The sequence below is a fragment of the Bombus vosnesenskii genome, unplaced genomic scaffold (genome assembly GCF_011952255.1).
Source record: "Bombus vosnesenskii isolate JDL3184/JDL3185 unplaced genomic scaffold, Bvos_JDL3184-5_v1.1 scf7180000013265, whole genome shotgun sequence".
Lineage (NCBI taxonomy): Eukaryota > Metazoa > Arthropoda > Insecta > Hymenoptera > Apidae > Bombus > Bombus vosnesenskii.
The window spans coordinates 6,266,956-6,288,901 of record NW_022882925.1 but is presented as its reverse complement, the minus strand read 5'-3'; the positions used below and the strand labels follow the sequence as shown (position 1 = coordinate 6,288,901).

At 40.5% G+C, this 21,946-nt stretch overlaps 1 protein-coding gene across 1 annotated transcript in view; it reads right to left on the bottom strand.

Moving 5' to 3' along the window:
- Positions 1-10,187: 10,187 nt before the first annotated feature.
- The window catches only part of LOC117242979, a 162,818-nt gene continuing 151,059 nt past the window's right edge, over positions 10,188-21,946 (bottom strand). Inside the window, exons 10-14 of the mRNA XM_033510060.1 lie at positions 21,141-21,344; positions 20,533-20,635; positions 19,208-19,457; positions 18,301-18,479; positions 10,188-17,177 (exon numbers count right to left, since the gene is read on the bottom strand). Of these exons, the coding sequence (XP_033365951.1) occupies positions 14,981-17,177; positions 18,301-18,479; positions 19,208-19,457; positions 20,533-20,635; positions 21,141-21,344 (2,933 nt within the window). The 3' untranslated portion in view covers positions 10,188-14,980. The remainder of the gene's footprint in view (positions 17,178-18,300; positions 18,480-19,207; positions 19,458-20,532; positions 20,636-21,140; positions 21,345-21,946) is intronic.

Here is a 21,946-nt window from a genome sequence, read left to right as displayed (position 1 = left end):
TTGAATGCAAATTACGCGTCCTCGAGTAACACAGGTTGCCACTTACCTGTGGAAAATTAATCGAACTATTCGCAACTACATCGGTTTTCAATTAATTTTCCCGCGCTATCGGCGTCGATTGCTACAAAGGCGACAACCGGGACGGGATGCATGCATTTGACAGGATGTCGGCTAATCGCTTTCCTCAAATCTCGCCTTTAGTCTGCCACGCCACTCACCTGTCTCTTCCGCGATCCTGCGTGTTTCACGCGTGTACAAGCTTTCAGCCCCTTCTCTGGGACAAGAGGGTAACCCTGGCAGTCAAAACGCCCAGGGTAATAGGAATCCTAGTTAGACACTTTGATTTCCTATCAACACATTAGTTTCGCGTACGCAACTGTGATATTTCCAATACGTTCTCTTACGTGATATTTCAAAAAAATATTTCCAATATTTCAAAGAGTTGCTCTGTGCAGTTTAGCGCTTGAAATTTAAAATTCTCTGAATTTTTTTCACGCTAGTCACTCAGACTTATTTTTTCCTTTCCCATACAGAGATTTCTAATTGTTCTTTTTGCATTTGAAACAAATAAATGGAAATGAACGTTGCTCTTATACGCTTAACAGTCGAAGCAGTGCAAGCATGTACAAAGGAGTGGAGGGCAAAAAGACGCAAGCATGCAAGGTAGAATTCGAAGGAACTGAGGTGTCGGTGGGATTCCACGGATGAAGGAAAAGGGACCGATTGTGCTGCTAGTAACAATTGATTAAACATGCTCCCAGTTCGAGCGAATTCAGCCCCACCGATCGAATTTCCTATTCGACATCGAATGGAAAATAGCCCTCGCGGTGACGTTCACCTCTGGCACGCTGGTACAATCGTGTCTCAACGGATCTGGTTAGCTGGAATCGGATGGTCCAGATAGTCCGATCGCTACTGGAATTCGGACTACGGGGGGTGAGCCAAAACGCACAGTCGAAATTCAATACCCTTAATGGAAGGGTCAGGTATCGTCGAGGGCGATTCCGGGGGTACGAAGTATGTATCCGCGAAAAGTATTTCCGCACAGATTGAATTAATTGAACTAATGAAGAGGAGTCTACTATCTGCCTCTATTCTACAAATGGGATACGAATTGTGCAAATGGATACTGACGACGCGAACCTTGCCTGTCGCGATTCGACTCCAGGATTTTCTGATTATCTGGATTTTCGTATTCGCGACTGAATGAAAATTTGAACGTATCCTATAGCGTTCGTTCAGGGACAAATTCAAATGAAATTGAAAAATGTAATCGGTACTTGGAAACTTCATTGGTATCAAACTTGATTCCAAAATTCTCGTGCTTTGACGATGATTCGAGGGCATTTTTGCGAATCGATGTGTCTTTAAATCCGAATTTATATTCAGAGTCTCAGGTAAGATCGTATTATCTTTAATGGTGGTAAATAGAATAGCCAGAGAAAGTCAGTTTCTTGATTATTTTTTCAAGTTTAAGCGCGAACATTTGTTAAACACGCTGGTAAATGTTTGAACATTATAAATTGTAAGTACATCTTTTGGAACGATCCACGTTTTCAGCGTCGTTGTGCCACTTAGTCACGAACTATATTACGCATTAGACGCTATTAGTTCTCGCGATTTTTCTTCAGCAAGCAAGCTGTCGATTGAAAAGAGAAACTCTCGAGGCAGAGCGAGTATTCTCGGTAGAGAACTCTAGAAGCAGAGTGAGTTTCTCTTTTCAACCGATAGCTTGCTTGCTCACGCTTTGCCTAATTATCTCGCTCGAAGAGAGAATGTTTCGTTTTAGTGCGTTCACGTAGGCCGTGCTTCACGAATAGAGGCAGGCATTACGCGTCTGAGCTCCTTAAGTTGCAACGAGCATCCCTGTCATAAGTCGAGAGAAACGAGATTTTCGCGCGAAACCTGTCGGCTTGGAACGGTTTTAATTCTGTTTTACGCTTCCTAACGAGCACACTGTTAAACGACCATTGGATTATTTTAAGCCACACGAGAAATTTGATTCCTCTTACACGATCCTTCTTTAACGCCAGAAGGCGACAGATGAATTCCCTCAAGTTTCTGTCTGCTCTTGTTCGAGGAACGAAAGGATAAGTTAGGTTTCTTGAATAGTAATCCGAAACAGCTAACATTCGCAACATTTTCGTCACTGAAACCTCCCATTAACCTGGTAATTTCCCTCACAAAGCGAGGGAAATCTTGAGCGCGGAATGAAAAACGCACGAGGGAACCGAGCAGACAAAAATTTTAATTAAATTTCGAGGAAAACGCAGTTGTGAAAATTTCTCGTCCCGTGGTCTGGTTGGAATTTCATTATCATCTCGGTCTCCGAATTTATATCCTCCTGTTATGAAAAACAGCTCCCATACCAATATACAATTTTTTAATCCTAATGCACTAGTATTTTTGTGATTTTATGCTTTTTTCTTCGTGATCCGCACATTTTCATTCGAATATTGCCAGAATTATTATGAACGACACGCATACTCGAAATGCATTAAACGAGCCAATATTACGCGTTACGAAATGATACAAAATCGCGACGAACTTTTCGGTTTACGATGAATTCAATACTGCATCGATATCAAGTTTGTATCGATAATCGACGTTTCGAAACGAAATTACACCTGCAGCGTTTACATCAGGTTTCACATTTTAATTACAACTTTTTAATAAAACGTCTATGAACTTTTTATTGTACTATGTTTGCTCTTACGATCCCCTATAGAATATGCCAGCAGAGCTTGAACTGAAACCTGCGACGAAAATAAAATAAACTATAAACGCCGCGTTTTAACTCGACAACAATAGTTAATGATGAGCTTGTCACTAGCAGTGGAGGAATATTAACAGGTCTTTGGTGCTTCCTCGCGTTCTCGAATATTTCATCTAGGATTTCGCTATTACGCGGATAAAGGAGCAAAACGAGATTTAACGAAGGGTGTTGCCTCTCTTTTGCGACCATAATTAGCTACAGGGCATCCCTAGAAAAACTACTGGCCAGTAGCCCACTTAATATTTCACTGTATTAGCCGGCATCCGCAGATTACTCATGGGGCCTTTCATGGCAGTGTACGGAGAATGCCAGGTCTCGCCTCGAGAGTGGCAATCGTCGATAAAACGGAATTACCGGCGTTAATAATCGAGACAAACCCGCACGTTTACTCGCGGGACGCTACCGGTTGTCCAACTACGCGCGCTCGTAAATTATACACGAAACGATGCCACTTTAAATCCTCTGCAAAACTTCTCGGTGACAATTTCGTTCTGTCCGTTTGATCTCAAAACTAATCGGCTAAGAAGTTTCTCCGTAATTAAACAAGTGTTGTTCCGTTGAAGGTTCACTTGTATTTTTTTTTTTAATATCCGCATATTACCGTAATGCCTCAAGTTGTATCTTTTTAAAAGTATCCTAAGTTAAACTTGCCTTTTTGCCTTTCCTCCATACACGTAAGTTGTTCCAGAAATTCATCAAATATGAATATGGCACGCGCCACAATATATGATTAAATTATCAGTGGATATATTTTTGTTAATTCTTCCCTAGGTTTCGTTCCTGTTAATCCTTCCTTTCTTCTTCCTATCTTTTTTCTTAAAATATACCTCTTAAAACCTCGTGAGAAAATAACGAACGTATCCTCACGAACTATATATCCACATACATTTACGAAAACGAAGCACTGATACTACGAGAAATATTAAAACCGATGAAACTTTAACACGATTATCCTCGAATGCCACAAAGATAACTTATCCTCCTACACATACATTTCCTAAGAGAACGATCCATTAGCGCGTAAATTGAACAATAGGACGTGATAAAGCCGCACAATTGAAAAAGAAATAGCATCCAGTGGGTACGCGGAATGCACGAAATCGTCGCCGAGTTTAGTTTCCCAACTCCGAGGCCATTTCGCCAAGGAACTTGGCCTCGCAAAAACTTGAAAGAGAACCATTACTCGGTAATTATCAGGGATGGGTTCCGGCTCGTGCTGGGGATTATCATAAAAATGGCGGCGTATTATCGTGCCAGAGCGTTTCGTTCGTGTCGAGGAATTATTGCCACGGCCGCGATAAGCTTTAACGAGCCAGTGTGAAATTTTTATTTTCAATGATAGGGTGTGCGCGCGGATGTCGCGGTCCTCGTGACCGCGAAACGCGCAATATCTGCCGCCGCCGTCACGTTTCAGGGATTTATCAGCCGACGGTTGACAGGCAAAATAATGAAGTTGCCGCGGTGTGCGAAAGCTGGATACCCCCCGTTTGTCAGTTTTCTGGCCGTGGCGGAGAAGTGACCGTTTTCCCTGATCACTGGCTGTATCTGCATATTTAAATCGGCCGCGTATCGACGCCCGGTGCAATTCGCTTTTTCGAAAACGTCCATTACGCGACGTTACACGGCATCGACAGTATACGTGCATAAATTTTCTTCGAGGGACTAACCGGAAAGAGACGAGTCGCAATAGGGTGACTATGGATCGTTTTTGATTGTTTTGAATGACCGGCGCTTTTTGGAACAGACAGAGTTGATCCGGTCAAATGATGTTCCCTTGTTTACAAGTGAGCACGAAACGACAGCTGGCAAATTGTTTTTACAACTACCTCTCTGCTTTTCAACGAATTACCGCGCGCTTTGTAATTTTCGAAAGTTTATTAGGACGGAAAAATGCTGCGCGAAATTTATCATTTTTCTCCATTCCGGGAAAATACCGGTGAACGTTATAACTGCGCGAGAATTATTTCACACATTGAATAACTCGTAAATAGTATTCGATGGCCGAACAGGTTCCCAGTTTCTGCCAAAGTGTGGATAATTTATAAAACAGTTCGATGAGCAGTGGCGTAATTAGTTGTGATGGCATGATAAACACGATTCAAATTTCGCCAACGTCGAAATATAATTTATAAGCACGTAACGCTATACTTTGTTCCGTGTGAATATTGTACGCGAAATTTAGCGAACACAATCCTGTTAGCATCAGGTGGCGAGATAGACAAACTTTTACTAAAAGTCGTTACTCGTTCGCGTGTTTAATCTTGTCGTGAATTTATCGAGGTTACGAAATTTTTCGACCGAGCGCTAAAGCATTCACTGTAAAATATGGAATGCAAAGAAACGTTCTTTTATATCTCTCCTCCTTCATTTTGGAAAATTCGTACATTTGTCAAATTTATTTTGTTTGCCATGTCTGCGCTAACATTAACATGGAATTATCCAGCCAGAATTCATCGCCGTGTAAATCAGACTGCAGAAAACATAAATTTAATTTTATAGACCGTGGCCGGAGCTAACACTCCTTTTATTAAATGTAGAGCAACTTCCGTGAAGCAAATTTTGTACTGCCACACACGGAGGTTGCAACGTTCTATTTCATTTGAAGGAAGTTTTTCACATTTGCCTCAACAACGGCTGCGCGATTCACGTACATTTTCAGCTAACGTTACACGTTCTGTTTGCATTAGTTACAGTCGCGTAAAGTGATTTCATTTCGAGGAAGTAGAGACTCTCTAAAGCAGATCGCACGAAAGGAAACGAAGGAAATCTGTAAACGAGCCAGTCTTCGCGCACGTGATTAATGTTCATCCGTTAACAAGTGCAAAGACATAAAAAAAAGCGTCGGGTGGGCTAAAAAGTGTGCTTACACGAAGATTATGCGAGTTACAGGAAGGGTTTCAGATTTATTGTATAGTGTGATCTCGTTGCGTTAACACGTTCGTTCCTGATTTTCACGATTTAATCTAATTTAAGGTACATATTTTATGTTCCGTGTTTTGTATTATGCTCGCAAATTAGTCGTAAATTAAATCGTAAAATAAAGATGATAGTTAAATTTAGAATATATTGATTAATGAGCATTTCCGTATCTATTTTGTTATTAATCGGGTAATTTGAAATTTCAGAAAACATATTCTCTTATATATTTCTCCAATGTTAGAAAAGGTTCAAATTATAAGAACATAGGTATTTTGAAGTATCTTTTAATTCAATTAGAATAGAAGATTTCGATGTAAAAGGTAATTCGTACAAGATCTATTTCTATGCAAATGTTTATTTCAAAATCTCATGCATGTTTATTTTTTACACTTGTATCAGCATTGCATGTACATCGTAAAACTACGTATCGATTCGGATCCTAGAATACAATGAACGGTGGTAAAGCTGTGCATTCAAAAAATAGTAGTAAATTGTAAGAAGTTTCATTGCTTTCGTATCTTCACGGTAACACGAAAGGGAACAAGTTTTACGACACGATATATCTAGAGTCGATACTCCGGAACACGTGTCACGGTATTTTCATTTTACCGGTAGCGTGTCGTAAAAAAGGATAAAGTTACAGGTAATCCTTTTCGCGATTGAATATAAAAAAAACATGTAGGATTTCCTTCTATTCTGTCGGTTGCTTCCTTGTTGCACGTATCACTTTTACGGTTTCTATATTACAAGCGGAAACTCCGTGAACCTTTTTTGTTTACAGATTCCAGACAACTTTCCGTAGCGCTGTTTGTTTAAGCGTGCGTTATCTCAGGACGCCACGTGTACATTTTGCAACCCCACTTGCGGCGAAAAAAGCGAAACTCCCGGTTCCTCACGCCTGTATATACCACCTACCTGCCTAGACCAATAAAACGCATCTAGGGTAGCTTTTTTACGAGGCTTTGGAGGGCGACACATGCGTCGAGCAACGAGATTTTTCTTCCCCTTCGCGTGCCCATCCTATTCGTGTCCACCTTTTTAAGGGCATCGCGATAAATCGCAATATCGAATATGTTAGCGAGAATATCGTCTATGATGCAATTTTATATTTTTTCCCCCCTTTTTTTACGCTCTTCGCAAGGGCCATTTTATATTGGCTTTTACTCGGAATTTTAGTGCGAATTTCGGCGCCCTTCTCCTTTTTTTTTTTTTTTTTTTTTTAACAGAAGTTCCGTTTTTATGTCATTAATAGTAGATTATTGCGTGTAAAAATTTATTCCTCGTCTCCTTCGTATAGTGTTTTTTTCTCGTTTCATTCGCCTCGTAGTGCAGGAATATTGGGAAAATGTACTTGGATAGCGTATGGATGGTAAGTAGGCATGAATGTTAGAAGAAGCCCGGACTCTTTTTAATCCATTCCGTCTCAGTCATTTTTTGAACGACAGGACGTGTTCCAGAATTTTAGTTGCAAAAAAAAAAGAGGACGAACAGCGAAATTGGTTTTAGCTTCGACATATCCAGCCTTTCGGGTTAGCATATTCATAACTGACTCTGCCAGGTACATTGCCATTAAACACGCTATATATCAAAAGTTTGCGTTGCTGTCGAAACACTTTTCGAACGCGAGCACCATTTAGGCATTTGTATCAATCTGTGTTATTAATACATCTGTAATGATATACCGCTAAGACTGTTATATACTTTCAATTGATCCTAACTTTGACACTTTGCTTTTTCAATTCTTCGGAAGTTTCGTTTCGCTTTCAATCATTATATCTGTTAAAAATGAATTTGACGCTAAGACCACTTACAATCAAAGTAGGAAACTTGTACCGAAGGGATCGAGAAAGATACTCAATGATCCGTTTACTTTACAAAGATCATTCAAGTGGCCAGAATTGAAAAAATCGCTATAAAGCTTACCTTTCTCAAAATTGCCATTCGTCCGAATCGCAATAAACAATGGAGCCGACGTTAATCGGATTTCAATACCTCTGGTAATTGCCAGGCGAGTCCCCGCCTCCGATTTCTACGAAAATCAAATCTCTCACGGTATAACACAATTTTCATCGATCGATTCGCAGATCCGTGACTCTATTTTCTCTAACGATGCTTCCTCCGGAACGAGTCTTGTTTTGAAAAATCGGCGAGCTAATTAAATGCTCTGTAATAATGATAGGAATGTCTCATCGACTACACTGGTCGCCACGTCGATCCGGAACACATCCACCGATGGCCGTAAATAAAAGGGACAGGGCTATGCGAATGATAATTAACTACTTGACAAATACGCTCGGCTTTGGTGCATTCCATACGCCAAAAACCTGGATACAGAATTTGATGGTTCAAAGTAAAGCAAATAGCGGCGTACAACAGCGGTAAGGCAATTCGACGTGTACCACACGTAATGAACACGTTATAGGCCTGCTGGATATCACGGTTACGAAACTGCGTCGATTAATACGACAGCGCTAATCACCGATTTTCACTGATCCGTCAATATCCGTGATTTTGTTGGTTCATTCTTGCCGTTTGGGTCTTTCGTTTTTAGTCACTCTTCACAGCGAAAGGGATCAAACGTCGTTACACGAGCGTACCTGTCGTTTACAGCGTGCAAAACTCGAGGGATTTAATCACGCTGCGAATTTTTGCTCATTTTCGCTTGTATCGTGTTAGTCCAGCGTCAAAAAATTTATGTCTGAGAAAAATGTTAAAACATCGCGAGTACGCTGGATCTTTCTTGTTTCGGGTAGTCTTAATTAAAAATTCGAAGGGCTCGTAGCAGGTGATTTTAATAGAAATTTCCGTCTTATAATAAAATATAATCCGTATAATATGATCATTCAGTTCGTCGACAATTTGTTACGTTCCGATAATTAATCTCCCGTTCGTTCATTCGAATAATCGATTTGTTTCACCTTTCAGGAATACCGTGGAAAATACACGAAAGTTTTGATGGATCGACGAACAAAAAAGTTTCTCAGGTTGACACCTGTTTTTAGAAACTCAGGTGTATTCCATTTTACAACGTGGTTTGTAGTCTAGTACGACGGAGAAAATTTTTCCCGTGGTAGCTGGAATCAATCAGCCGATCGGTTGGCGGAGTACAATTTCGCGTATTTGCCTATTCCTCCAGGCGAAAGTGAAACAAATGTATTCCCCGTGTTTAATCATCTGGCCCGTTGTCTCCCTCTTCCCGACGTCAGCACCCATTGAGTTACCGGCTTAATCGTTACAATTCCCCGGAGGTCGAAAAAAAAAAAGTAAATTAGGCTACTTTTGCAGCTAGATTTACGCCTGATTCACCAGACTGAATGCAATGTTTGTGAATAGTTCGTGAAACGGTACACACGTGTTTAACCCTTTCGCTCTATGGAGAATTGTTTGCCAGCGAGTGACGGAAAATCGATAACCCTTATCTAGAAACAATCGTGCGGGAATGGGGAATTTGATATGAATGTGAGTAGCGAATGATCGTATGTTAGAGATGCTAGGTTGGACTAATTATTTCAGATTAGGATCCGAGAGAATGTTGACTGAATATTAACTGAATATTAACCTGTAAAACATATCATCTTTTAATTAGGTGCTTTTATGATCACGGAATTAAAAGTTGATAACGATATATCGTTGCCTATTGAGTCTGTATTGATGTACAGGTGGTCAAATACTTTCGTGAAGTTGATGTTTTGTCTGTAAGTATTCATATACTTTCATAAGCCATCATATTTGTATATACATATGTATAGGAATTATTATGTCCAGGAGATTTTCTCTCTGATTTTTAGATATACATTTTCCTTTTTACTTTCGTGAAAATAAATTACGTCTAACAGTCTTAACTGTACGATATTGCGATACAAAGATACCTACCTGCTGATCTCACCTATGAGATTATTGCGTCGAAACGATAAGCTTCCTTCTTCGTGATTGGAAAGCAGGATACGTTTCGTTGAACAATATTGCTGACGTGTCGCAAACTAACCACGTAAAATCGTTAAATGAAAAAGAATGTGCACTCCGATAAGGAAAATAGATCGCGAATTCATATCGTCGAATCAAATTTTTATTGTTAAAATAAAATCGTAATTCAAAGATACCTACCGTGCGAAACACTGATAAAAAATATGCACATATTAGTCGTTTTCCAAACGAATCGTTTGCAATCGCCATGAGTTACTCCTTGACATTAAAAAATGAATCGAATACGATAGTTTATTGAATACTAGGAATATTTTGTCGTGACACTCCAAAAATAATGTAAAATAGTGGCAGGGTTGCATTGAAATAAATAATCGTACACAATGGTTGCACAAAAAACGTTAATATAATAACAATAATATATATATATATAACGTATATGCATGTATACATGGTTCTTATTAACAATTTCATCATTTTGTTTTCCCTAGACTACCCAAAAATGTCACCGAAGGTGACCAGTCGAACCCGTCTCGTTCCTCCGTTTGGAAATCATCCCTCGAACTCGTAGTTTTTTTCGCGAAACGAGCCGGCTTCGTGAAATTTCCCCTAACCATCCGGCACTTTCGCCGGTATATGCGTATTTATAATATATTAACATCTTCTTTCTCTTCTTGGACTCGCACGTTTATCGCATAGCTTATCTAACGCAATTACAAAAAAAGTTTCCCTAAACCTTTTATTCCTTCTTATATTCGTATCTCCATCGGAAACTATATAATTTACATCAGAGATCCCGAAATCGATGTAGGACACGCGCATCCCATCCTAGTGGAATCGCGAAAGGTTCTTCTAACAACGTTTTCTACGATTCAGGGAATAGTTATAGCCTTAGAATTTGATTATTATCGTTCAAAGTGCATTTCACCAGGTTCGATTAATTGATGATGGTGGGGAGAGAGAGACGGTGCAAACATTTAGATAAAACGGGCTGCGTTTCGAAGGACCAATCTCGAGATCCCTGTTCTAAGATTATTACGTCTCTTCTTCTCTCTGTCCACGCGACAGAGAGTGACAATATTTTGTCAAAGTGGAAGAACGATAATACGTATGCATGTCCGTGGATGTGTGATATAGTATGTACAATTACGTGTGACGAAAATCAGGGCACCTAGGAATGACCGTGTTCTATTCGTTATCACTTAAGTTTCCCATTGCTGGAATGTAGAAAGATTCGAAGTGTTCTTATAGGGGTTGATCGATGCTTTACGACTGTCGTATCTTGTTTGATGAACTCGAAAGCTTTTCGACTCCCTGGAAACTCTTCGGAAATGGGAAAACATCAGAATGCCTGGCAGTGTACGGCGATAAAATTCGCAGTAAAAGTTTTCTATCGATACGGGACGATCTTTCGATTTCTGCTCTCCACGACAATGGTGTCTTTTGGGTATCTCTATTTTCTAGATATTTTCGTGTCTTTTCCCTGTTTTCTCGTTTCAAAACGGTCCAAAATTATCGCGCGATCTACTCCGTTGCAATAATATAAAACGTATCGGCTCGAACGCAACTACGTATACTTATCACAAGTTTAACTTGCTAATTCAAAAACGAATATATTTACAGATTATTATATATCGGCGAATAAAGGTCAATACCTAAAGTTTAACGACAGAAAATATCGTGGGAAATCTATCAGAATAAAATTTCTAGAACTTTAAGAATCGAAATCATGCGTATATGTCTAAGTAGAAATACTTGTATAGTTTAATATAGATAGGCAGTTAGAATAGCTGTTTTACGTAAGTACAAACGAACGACGTTTCTTTGAAGAAACAATTTCATATACACTCTGTTCAAAATAAACGAATAATAGTATTTACGACTGCAATAATGGCTAAATAACAGAGCTGCTTGCAAAATCGTACAACTACGAAACTCCAAGTGTCTTTTGAGCCTTTCAGCTTAAAAATTCGTACCTCACGTCGCCAAGTATATTTCCTCGGACAAACCTATCGTACTATATTAATCGAAGTAATCGTACGTCATAATATCTGTCGGATAAATGTTTGTATCGGAATGGAACGAATGTATACGACGGTAAGCATCGTTGTTCTCGATGGTTGGGACTCGTGGAACAAACACGAGAGCCGAGAGAACGGAAATAAGAAAGGAAGGGTACAGAATGGGGCTCGGGACGCGGAAGCGGACGATGAGCTAACAAAAGTCGAAACTCGAAAGCACGCTTCCTCTTCTCAACGACACACGATCTCACGCACGCAACGGCAATAGGAAGAAGCAGAGCTTGTGCTCGGTTCTCTTTCGTCGGGGTTTATTTTCACAGGCAAGCAAGGTTGAAGAAGCGGCGACAGTCACCGCAGGAGAAAAAGCTTCGCGACGCGGAAGCGCGCGAGCCGCGGTGGACAAGAGTCGAGGGCGTGAGAAGGAAAGGGGAATGGAGGAAAAAAAATGAGGAGTGAAATTTTACGAGCCTTAACCCGTGCGGGCATGAACGTAAAGCAGCTTTACGACGTCTAGAATGAAAGTTTCATTCCGTGACGGCGCGACGGAGTCGTCGAAGTAGAGGAAGCGGCATCGGGGATTAACTTGCCCGGAAACAAACTGCCGTTACTGGCGCGAGTGTATCGAGGGCCCGATAAAAATAACGAATAGTTGCGTACGAATCGATTTTCGACCGAGTTTGGGGAAGGAGTGGTAACAAGCCGGGACGCGCGAAATACGGGTTGTAGGTAAAGAATATAGGACAGAAAAAATACACATAAGGAATGTAAATAACTTTTAAAACGCAACTACCTTACAAAAGTAATTAATATTTCTCGAAACGAATGGCGGAAATATTTGTTGAAGATAAAATACAGAAGATAAATGACGATCGTCTTACCTGGACGAAGTTGACATTTTTATGGTCCTTTTTAGTCGGAGGACTATTCTTCAATCCTCTATGATGCGTAAAAAATGCTCATATTTATGAGAGAATGCTCTTAAAGCTTGATATATAAAAAATTTATCGTTATTGATCGCATAATGGTCCCTAATCATCCTATGATCATCAGTCCGTGTTATAAGCATTCGATAAATTGACAGATCGAATCGCAGTGAAAAATCTCTGAATGTATGTCACGAGCTGAAGAATTTTCAGAAAAAAGCTGACTGAACGAATTTCAATCGTACGAAGCGAAGGAATCGCTTCGTGAATCTATCTCTTCGCTCTTCGAAAGGATAGTCATAGAGGATTAAAGTCAGACGTGTTCGTTGGACGGACATCCACGCCGCGAAAAAAAGAATCTACGAAGCAGTCGCTTCAGAAGTTTTTTCATGAAAGGAACTGTTGTCCCTCGAACAGAGGGGCACCGCCTTTGTCGGTACATCTAACATCATACGAGGAAAGTAATCTAGATGAAGAGTTTATCTCATGACAACGCTGGCGCCGAGCGATCGTTCGTCTTCGTTTTGCGTAGTTTTACCGTTGCAAATATGTTTGTCCTGGAAGAATCGAATAATCAAAGGAAATTTTATCAGTCGCATTGTTCGCGCTGTTGTTCGATCGTTAAAAGTTTGATCGATAAAATGGTACAATATATAATCCAAACAGTTCTTGAATGAAAATTTAAGAATTTCTAGCAGAAGTAGGAAGTTAAATAAATTCTTTTTTAAGCTAGAAAGATCGAACTGTCTGGGACTTTGGAAGCGCACTGTGAAATCACTTTCACAACGCGCTTCCAAGCGATTGCTTCACAAATTTAACAGTGCTATTTTCGTTATTTTATACGGCAATCAGAAGGAGAAACTGTAGAAAACATTCGAAAAATCTGCAGATTGCTGGCGATAAACTTGTATCACGGTATTATGGAAAAACAAAGAGCAACGTACAGCGATATTGTCCATACATTGACACGATATTTCATGCGAAGCGCAAACACAAAACTAAATGTGAACATTCTTTGGTGTATCGCACGAACAACACACCTTTTAGCATACAAATTTCATCAATTGGTAACGGCGAGGTGCGATGAAAGAAGATACGAGGTGCACAAACGAATTCTTCGAGCTACGAAAAAATGAACGAAACACACACGTTGAAATATTTTTACGAAGATTCTTAAAATTGCGAGAAAAAGTTTGGATGCGTTGATATACGACCACACCAGACTGTGACATAACTTTTGCTAAAAATACGTAAAACAGCGGACGTAGTAAACATCTTTCACGATATATCAAAATGAAACACCGTGGGAATGAAATTGAATTCAATTGAATGTTGCAACAGCGTACCGCATGTCAAATCGTTTCAACGGGAACCAGAAACTAATTTACACGGGTAATGAACGAATACGTGGACATAAAGTTTCAAACTCGAATCGTCATGTTATTAATGCAGAAACTAGTTTACACAGTCATTTTTAAGCTCAGCGCGGCAACGGGCAATTATTTATGCGTTCGTTGGTCATTGACAGGAACGATTTATGGAAACTGACAGATTAATTCCGATCGTTCGAACGTATTATACATTTTTAAAACTTCTTTACTCGTGTTTCAGCTAAAGAATTACCAGAGCGTGAATGAACATATAGATTCTTTTAAAAATTCTTTGATTCTGGATTTGCTACTTATATTTTTTGTGAACTCGGCGTGAAACTTATCCGACATGTATATCAAATTATTTCGAGACTTTAATAATTTATGAGACTCTACAGGAATTTACAAGAGTAAAATATCGAATCATTGCAGTGTTCTGTAACGATGGATCCAACAAGAGTTACGATTGAAACATCATCCGTAACATTGTTTTCTCCATCGCGGTCACAGACTGCTTGTCAAACGCGTGTAAAATCGTTGGTCGCATTTCGATTTACTTTATGCGCTCGCTTAACGTCAACACGTTGATTTCATCATAAACAAGCGTCGACGAAAGCAGAATAAAACAGTATAACTATGTTTGCAAACATAAAAACAGGCTTCAACGTTTCAAGAAGCAATGGGAATAGCGCTACGTGGAAGACTTGCGAACGGTCATTCGTGGTGCAAATCGGGTATACGAGGGTGGAGATGATAATAAAATTGGAATGCGATGACAAACTTAAAAACGAGCGATCTTTTAAGGACGAAATTATTAAACGAATCGTATCTTAACTATCTCTTCCACAACTGGCTCGTCCAATTCGAAATCGGTTTCGTTTCTCTCGGGTCTTGAAATGGTGCAAAGACTTGATTCGTTTTCAGAACTTTGTTGAATGGTATAACGTTAATAAATTTTCAAACGTGATGAACTCTTTCATGGAGACCGCTAGGGACTCAAACAATGATACCGATTCGGAGGATCCGAACGAAGAAGAGAGTTTAATAGATTTATTGCTGTTTCTTCTTCTTCTTCTTGTTGACGGAGGCGTCCACTCCCCAAAGATCGTACCACGGTCCACAAGTATTTTTATCTCTTTCTCGATCGGAATCCCTACGGAGTTTAGTCCTGGGAAGAAGAGTCTTCTCCGCCACTGTTTGATCCTTTACTACGATGCAACTGTACGTGGACTCTTCGTCGGACGCCTCTGTTTCGCTGAAGTTCTGCGTCAATCCATCTTCGTCGTCCGTGTACTTTTTCCTCCTTTCGTTCCTCTTGGCCTCGTTATTTTCCTTCAATTCGGCCACGATCATGTTACGCTTAGCTTCCAGGCTACGTTTTCGCTCCTTCTCGATTATGGCTTTTCGCGAGACGTTCCCCATAAAGTAAGACCTCTCCTCTTGATGCATTCGATACTCGGACCTCTCGACAGTCTTTGGTCTTTCCGCCGGCGTAGGAAAATCCTCAAAGTAATCGGATTTTTCGGGCACGTGAATTCTTTCCGCAGGTTTTGGTTCTTCGTGCTGCGAATCGTTGGTAATGGTCACGTCGCTGTTCCTTTTTTCCAAACTTTGCCGAGAGTTGGGGCTGTCACTTGGATTCTGCTTGCTGGTGTCGTCTGAATTCGCGTCATCTTTCGCTTCTTTCTTAATCATTTTCGGAATATCGACCAATGATCTGTGCTGCCAGAGTGCCATACCCTCAAGAACGTCGGAATCTCTCCTGAACCTCCAGAAGGACTTTGTTCTCTTCACGAGTTTCGGACTCTTGGAGTCGACGTCGAAAGCTCTACCTGTCTGTATCAAGTGCCCAACAGCGGTCGTCTGTCTTGGGAGCAGCGGTTTGCGATTATCGTCCTTCAACGTGTTATTATTCGTATCGTTCTTCTCCAAGATTTGCTGCCCGTTCCTCTGGAACTTCTGAAGATTACTCTGACCAAGATTCTGATAGCCGTGCCTCTCGATCACCTTCGTCCTTTCCAGCTTCGTCTCAAAGTTCGACTCGTATCCGCGCTCTTTATCTACTGACACGTTTTCTCTGACGTATCTGGTCTCGCCATAGATCGCCTCCTCTTTGTCGGAAAATCTACGCTCTCGATAAAGGTTACGGGGGTCCGTTGGCCTCTCAGGAGCTTCTTCGGAAGGCGGTCTCGGTCTCTCGAAGCGGCGACTCGACGCTCGCTCGATATTCCTATTTCTATCGGGATTCTTCTCGAAAGTCCTTTCTCTTTCGTAAGTAGAGGTCTTCTGGGCCGCACTGGGCGACTTATCCAAGTATCGTTCCCTTTCTCGCTCGAACCTCTGCGGCCCGCGACTCCTATCGCAGTCGTTATACCTCTCGTACGGCGGTGGAGGTTGCTTCTCCTCTCTACGCTCTAAACTTCTATAATCGTTCCTTCGCTCTATAAACTTTGGTGGGCTATGCTCCCGAGCATACTTTTGCGCGGTTTGCTCTAGTTTCTGCGCGATATGTTCCACCTTCCTGCCAGTCTCCGGGATCGTGATAGTACTCTCGTCGTCGGTGCCTGAGGACGAGGCCGACGATGTCTTCTCGTTTTCGTATTTTGATTCTTCCTGAGCAACCGGATGATATCCGCGACGAGAGCTGCGCTCCTGACCATCAGTTCTGTCCCCGTAATACTTCTTACCGTCGTACTTCTGGTAATCGATCCTGCCAACGTAGGTATCGTCCTCCTCCTCCTCCAGTTCGATCTCGTCCTCCTCCGTCTCATCGTGTTCCTTCACTCTTTTCGATTCTCGACGATCCTGTTCCATTTGCTCGTTATTCCTTCTTGTGGACTTTCTCGATGGTTCTTCGTTGCTCATAACCTTGCTTTTGTGATTGGAATTACCGCGACCGCGATTATCGTACTCGTTTTTCTGCGATCTTTCTTGGCTCTTCTTTCCTGATTTTCTTGTCGGCCCATTCTCCATCGCACCACGGTCAGAGAAGTCCCTTCCATTTTTGCGCTCCTGAGTGTCGTAATGACGATTCTGGTACCTTGTCTCGCCGTTCTCGTTGCCTTGATTCGCGTTCGCCTCCGCCCAAATGTCCATCGCGGTTCTGTAAAGATGCCAACTCTTCTCGTCCCTAGGTATCGTCTTCCAGGAATCGTTTTCCCAGTCCTTGTTGTTGGGCTTGTCGTCCTTCTGGTGTTGCTTCACCGCTTCGGTTATTCTATCGGCACGCGGCTTTCTTCGTCGTTGTCTGCGTTTTCGTGCGGGCTCGGGATGAGTAAAAAAAAAAAGAAGAGAAGGGAAGAGAGAAAGAGAGAAAGAGAGAAAGAGAGAAAGAGAGAAAGAGAGAAAGATAGAAAGAAAAAAGAAGAGATGATACAGAGAATAGAGAAGAAAGACGAAGAAGAAAGAAAAGAGAGCGGAATAGTGCAGCATATGGAGAAAGAACCAAGAGCCAAGTACGTGGGTAGGATTAGTTATGCGGTTGTTGAGCTGTGTGGTCGCGGATATTGCGATATGCGAGGATGGGGAATATGGCTGCTGGCATCGTAGGAGCCCGGAGAGGTGAATGAGCCACCACCACGCCGTATTTTATTTCCATCGACCACGATAACGCATGCGGAATCTACAAATCAGGAGAGAAAACAACATCGTGACTCTGAAAACAAGCCTACAGGTTCGGTATCGAATGGATATTGGGTGTGATCACGTCTTTTTATTACTTTCTTTCTTTTTCTTTTCTGGAGAAGAGGTGTAAAATGATGAACGATACAATTGCTGATAAGAAATCTACGTCTCCTTTTTGTCGATTTTTCAAATTTTAGTCATCTTTTTTCCAATGTTACGCGAATCTTTTGAACTCGAAGTACAGATCTGCTTTTAAATAACTAATGTAGTAGAAATAACTAATGACGAAAAAATGAGAATTTATTTGTAAAGATCGTGAACGTAATTCAGGAGCAAAGGACTAGGTATATCTTTAGATGAGGAATATGTAAAACTGGGAAAGTCTATGAACTATATACGCATGCACGCAATATAATATACATGTATTATTGAATTTTTATGGAAATGTCGAGAGATGAATAAGAAATATTTAATGGAAGGGGGACGTTAGATTTCGTAAACAAAAGCTACGTTTCTACAATGTAATTCTATCTTTGTACATTTCGTTAGAGAAAAGATACCGGGAAGACCAAAATAATAAAATTGATATTAAAATGAGAGCGGGAATAAAATACAAAGCTCCGAAGTTGACGAATCACAGGCAGAAGCGTTTCTACAGGTTTGCCAAACAATCATTAACTACTTTCGACGAGATTCGATTAGAGTTTCCAAAGTATCTTCGATGAGATTTCGTGATGATCGCTTACCTCATAGCCTCGTCGTCGCTGTAGTCGATATCAGGCTGAGCCGGTGGCTCGTTTGAGAAACCGCTGTCGTTGCTGCTGTGAAGAGACGTGACGACTTGAGGAGGTGGCACGGGCGGAGCAGGTGGCTGTATCCTACGGCCACCAGCCAAAACAGTGGGCAAAGTGCCCGATGGACGGATCTAAAGAAGATCCGGCATGAAAGTTTATGAGATTTACATTTCGCCTTTTCGGTTAAACAAGGGAACATTCGTTCCCTCGAAAGGTACCCACATCTCAGAATGCATTTCGGCTTATTCCATCTCGGTTCGTATACTTTGTTCGCGAACTTTGCGATCTTTCTGTTTGAGAATCTTTAAATTCGTTACTATTTTACAAGTTCCCGGAGTTTGCAAATTTTATGGAACAAAGCGAGAATGAATTTGAAAATTCCTTTCAACTTCACCTCATCCGTCCCTCATTTCCCTAATTTAATTGTTTCTTTCATGTCAAATTGATACAAGAAAGTAAGAAGTCAATATAATGAAAAGATAAATGACTGGTGCTTGTAAACTTTTTTATTTATAACGAAAGAATCAAATTTTTGTACAATCAAAATTGTGCATTCACTTTTCTTTATAAGTGACTAACATTTCTTCAAGAGACGGATGAGCGTTAAAAAATATATATACAGCTCTCTTTCGTATCCATAGAATCCAAAGATTCTAATATTAAATATAGAATTACAAATCGAATTAGCAATAAAACGTATAATATGATAATAATATAATAATAATATAATAATAATGTAATAATTCTAATATTAAATATAGAATTACAAATCGAATTAGCAATAAAACGTATAATATGATAATAATACAATAATAATATAATAATAATGTAATAATATATAGTGGAATGAAATCCTCACCGGTTTTGTTTGACGTGCAGTAGGTGTCGCTAAATTGTGAGAACTGTTGCTATTCGGTACATTTGTAGGAGTGCCGGTACTGCTGTTATTGTTGTTACTGTTGTTGACGTTGTTGTTTCCTACTCCATGGAATCCACTCGACACTTCATCGATGCTCGGTGTCACTGGTGGTCGAGAGGGTGGTGGCTTACAGGGTGGAACTGCTTGCGGCTCCAATACGCGACCATTGTTTGTTCCATGACTCGGCGATCTTCACATATTATCGTACGTTTGATTTTAGTGATAATGCTAACGATTCCGGCTAAATCGGAATAATTGAAAATATCAGGAGGAAAAGCATGGTTTGTTAGAGAGCATATTCTATATACTATGAAATATTAATCATAATAAGATGTATTTCTCAACGAACTACGTATTTAACATGCAGGGCAAATCATACGTTTTGTCGTTGCGCGTTCATTATTTATTAAAATTGTTACATCATTCCAATTATCTCCGATTGCACGACTCGTAACAATTTTCTAATTTTTGTTTGCTGTGAAAAGTTTGTGTGACTCTGTCAGTCAAAAATTGCATTTAGTCTTCCACTGCCCCATATTTTACAATCGTGTGTGTATACATGATTGTAAATATGAAACGTCAATGCATAAAATGTTATTCATTAAATTTTCACGGTTCTAGTTTCAACAAAACCGTAACACATTGCTCGGTAATTGTTGTTGAATTGTGTTTATTTTACTTTTAGAAATTGTGCTTGTTATTTTGATGGAACTTGTTTTGAAGTTATTAGCGATTTCCATTAAAATGTATGAAGAATCTACTGTGTGTATTTTACTGTAAATATTTCTCTAGATGTTTCTTTATGAACTTTCCCACTGAAATGAAAAATTCAAAGCTTCAACGGACGGAGTGTAAAAGAAGAGAAAAAAGACCGAGAAAAAATTCATCTTGTTATATGATTGGCTATTTAAAAGGATCGTTTAAAAGATTAAGGAGAAAATTAACATTTTTATATTGTGGAAATTTCTGGCAAACGATAGGGGCGATAAATCACATATAAAAGCTTTTGACAAAATTTCTACTGCCATATCGTAAATCGAGCATCGGAATAATGGGATTTAGGAGAGTAGATGCAACAATAACACCAAGACGAGTACGTTTAATGGGAATAGCTGCATCGATATCAGCCGTTGCCCGTTATCGTTCTAGATTAGCGTAATTGCGTTCGACCCGTGCAATTGTTAGCAACGAACATCGTAACAAGATCTGTTCAGATATCGTTCGGGCTACCAGAAGCACAGACTTTCCTGCCTCTGTTAACTTACCCTAGACTATCGTCGATAATAATTTCTGTGTATGCCAGTGGGAACCATCCGGAACTCTGTGTGCGGAGATTCTCCCCAAATTGCCAGCCTTTCTGACGATCTCCTAATAAGGTAGTTTCGTGAAATAGAAATAACCATTTATGCTCCTTATTTTCTAGAAAAAGGAGGGAATATCGTGGCCGATAAGGGGTCAGGATTTCAAAGCACTGATTTATCTTTGCTATCTCTTATACAGTCGACAAGGTTACGCAAAGAAATAATATCATTTTCGTATAAAACGGAAATCTTTGTTATCGAGCAATTTTTATCAAGGCTGCCTCTTATTTGCTTGGAAATTTCTCAGGCATAGACGAGAAAGATTATTTATTAAGATGAGATTAGAGTATTTCGCGTGTTTCTCTATTTTCTGAATCTCGTGGTTCGTATTCAAATGGCGTTTGATAATGGCGAGAGCATCGTTATTAGGATTTATTGTGTAAACGAATTCCAAACACATCCGACTAATCTGACGGGAAACTGTGTTGTGGTCAGACGGGGGATATAATTTCATGAGGAAACACGCGTATCTGGAAAGCGGCAATGTAAGCGTTCAGACATCCAGCACTCACCCATCAACGCAATGAGATCGCCCTCCAGGAAGCTCAGCTGATTTTCCCCGGAGCTCAAATAGGCGAAGAGAGCCCTCGCGAGGGGTGCATCTCCCCAGCCACCGGAGCTCACCCCTGTGCCACTACCACCCCCACCTCCACTGCCGCTGTTGCGTGATGCCGGAGGCGCCATGGACCTCGGCCTTGGTGGAGTTTCTGGAACCTCTGCGAAATTTTGAGGAGGGGAACGATTAACCCGGTTCATTTCTGTCGTAACTTGCACAAACCGTGAAGGGATTAGAACTCTGCACGCTTTCGAGTGGAAGGATTTTGGTCAATTAGTGTTTCGAACCTCTTCGCTTCTGTTTACGAGCACGCAGTTCACTACCATCAGGAAAAATTATCGAGATTAACCGCGAATATGAATTCGCTACTGGTCCACTTGGAACAGAATACACGAAATCGATAAAATTTCATATCGAGAGACGCGCTTCACGAGTTTGCCATGATTTTATTTTACCGCGTTCTCTTCTGGATAGAAGAATGGCGGTTGGCCAAAAACCATTACGTTCGAAATGAAATACTTATTTGAACGTTCTTATGATATTCTTGTCCTTTTTTCCTTTATCTCCCTCTCTCCCTCCCTCTCTTTCTATAACACAATCAATTTTGCTCTCGCATCATTGCCAACGAATTTATGCGGTTGGCTTACGCGCAAGAGCCTTGCTTTGGAAAACTTGTACGACACAGAAAACGAAAAGTTTTACTTTATTTAAGAACTTGTTCAGTTTAAGGGGATCGAATTATATCTTCAGATGTGTTCGAGA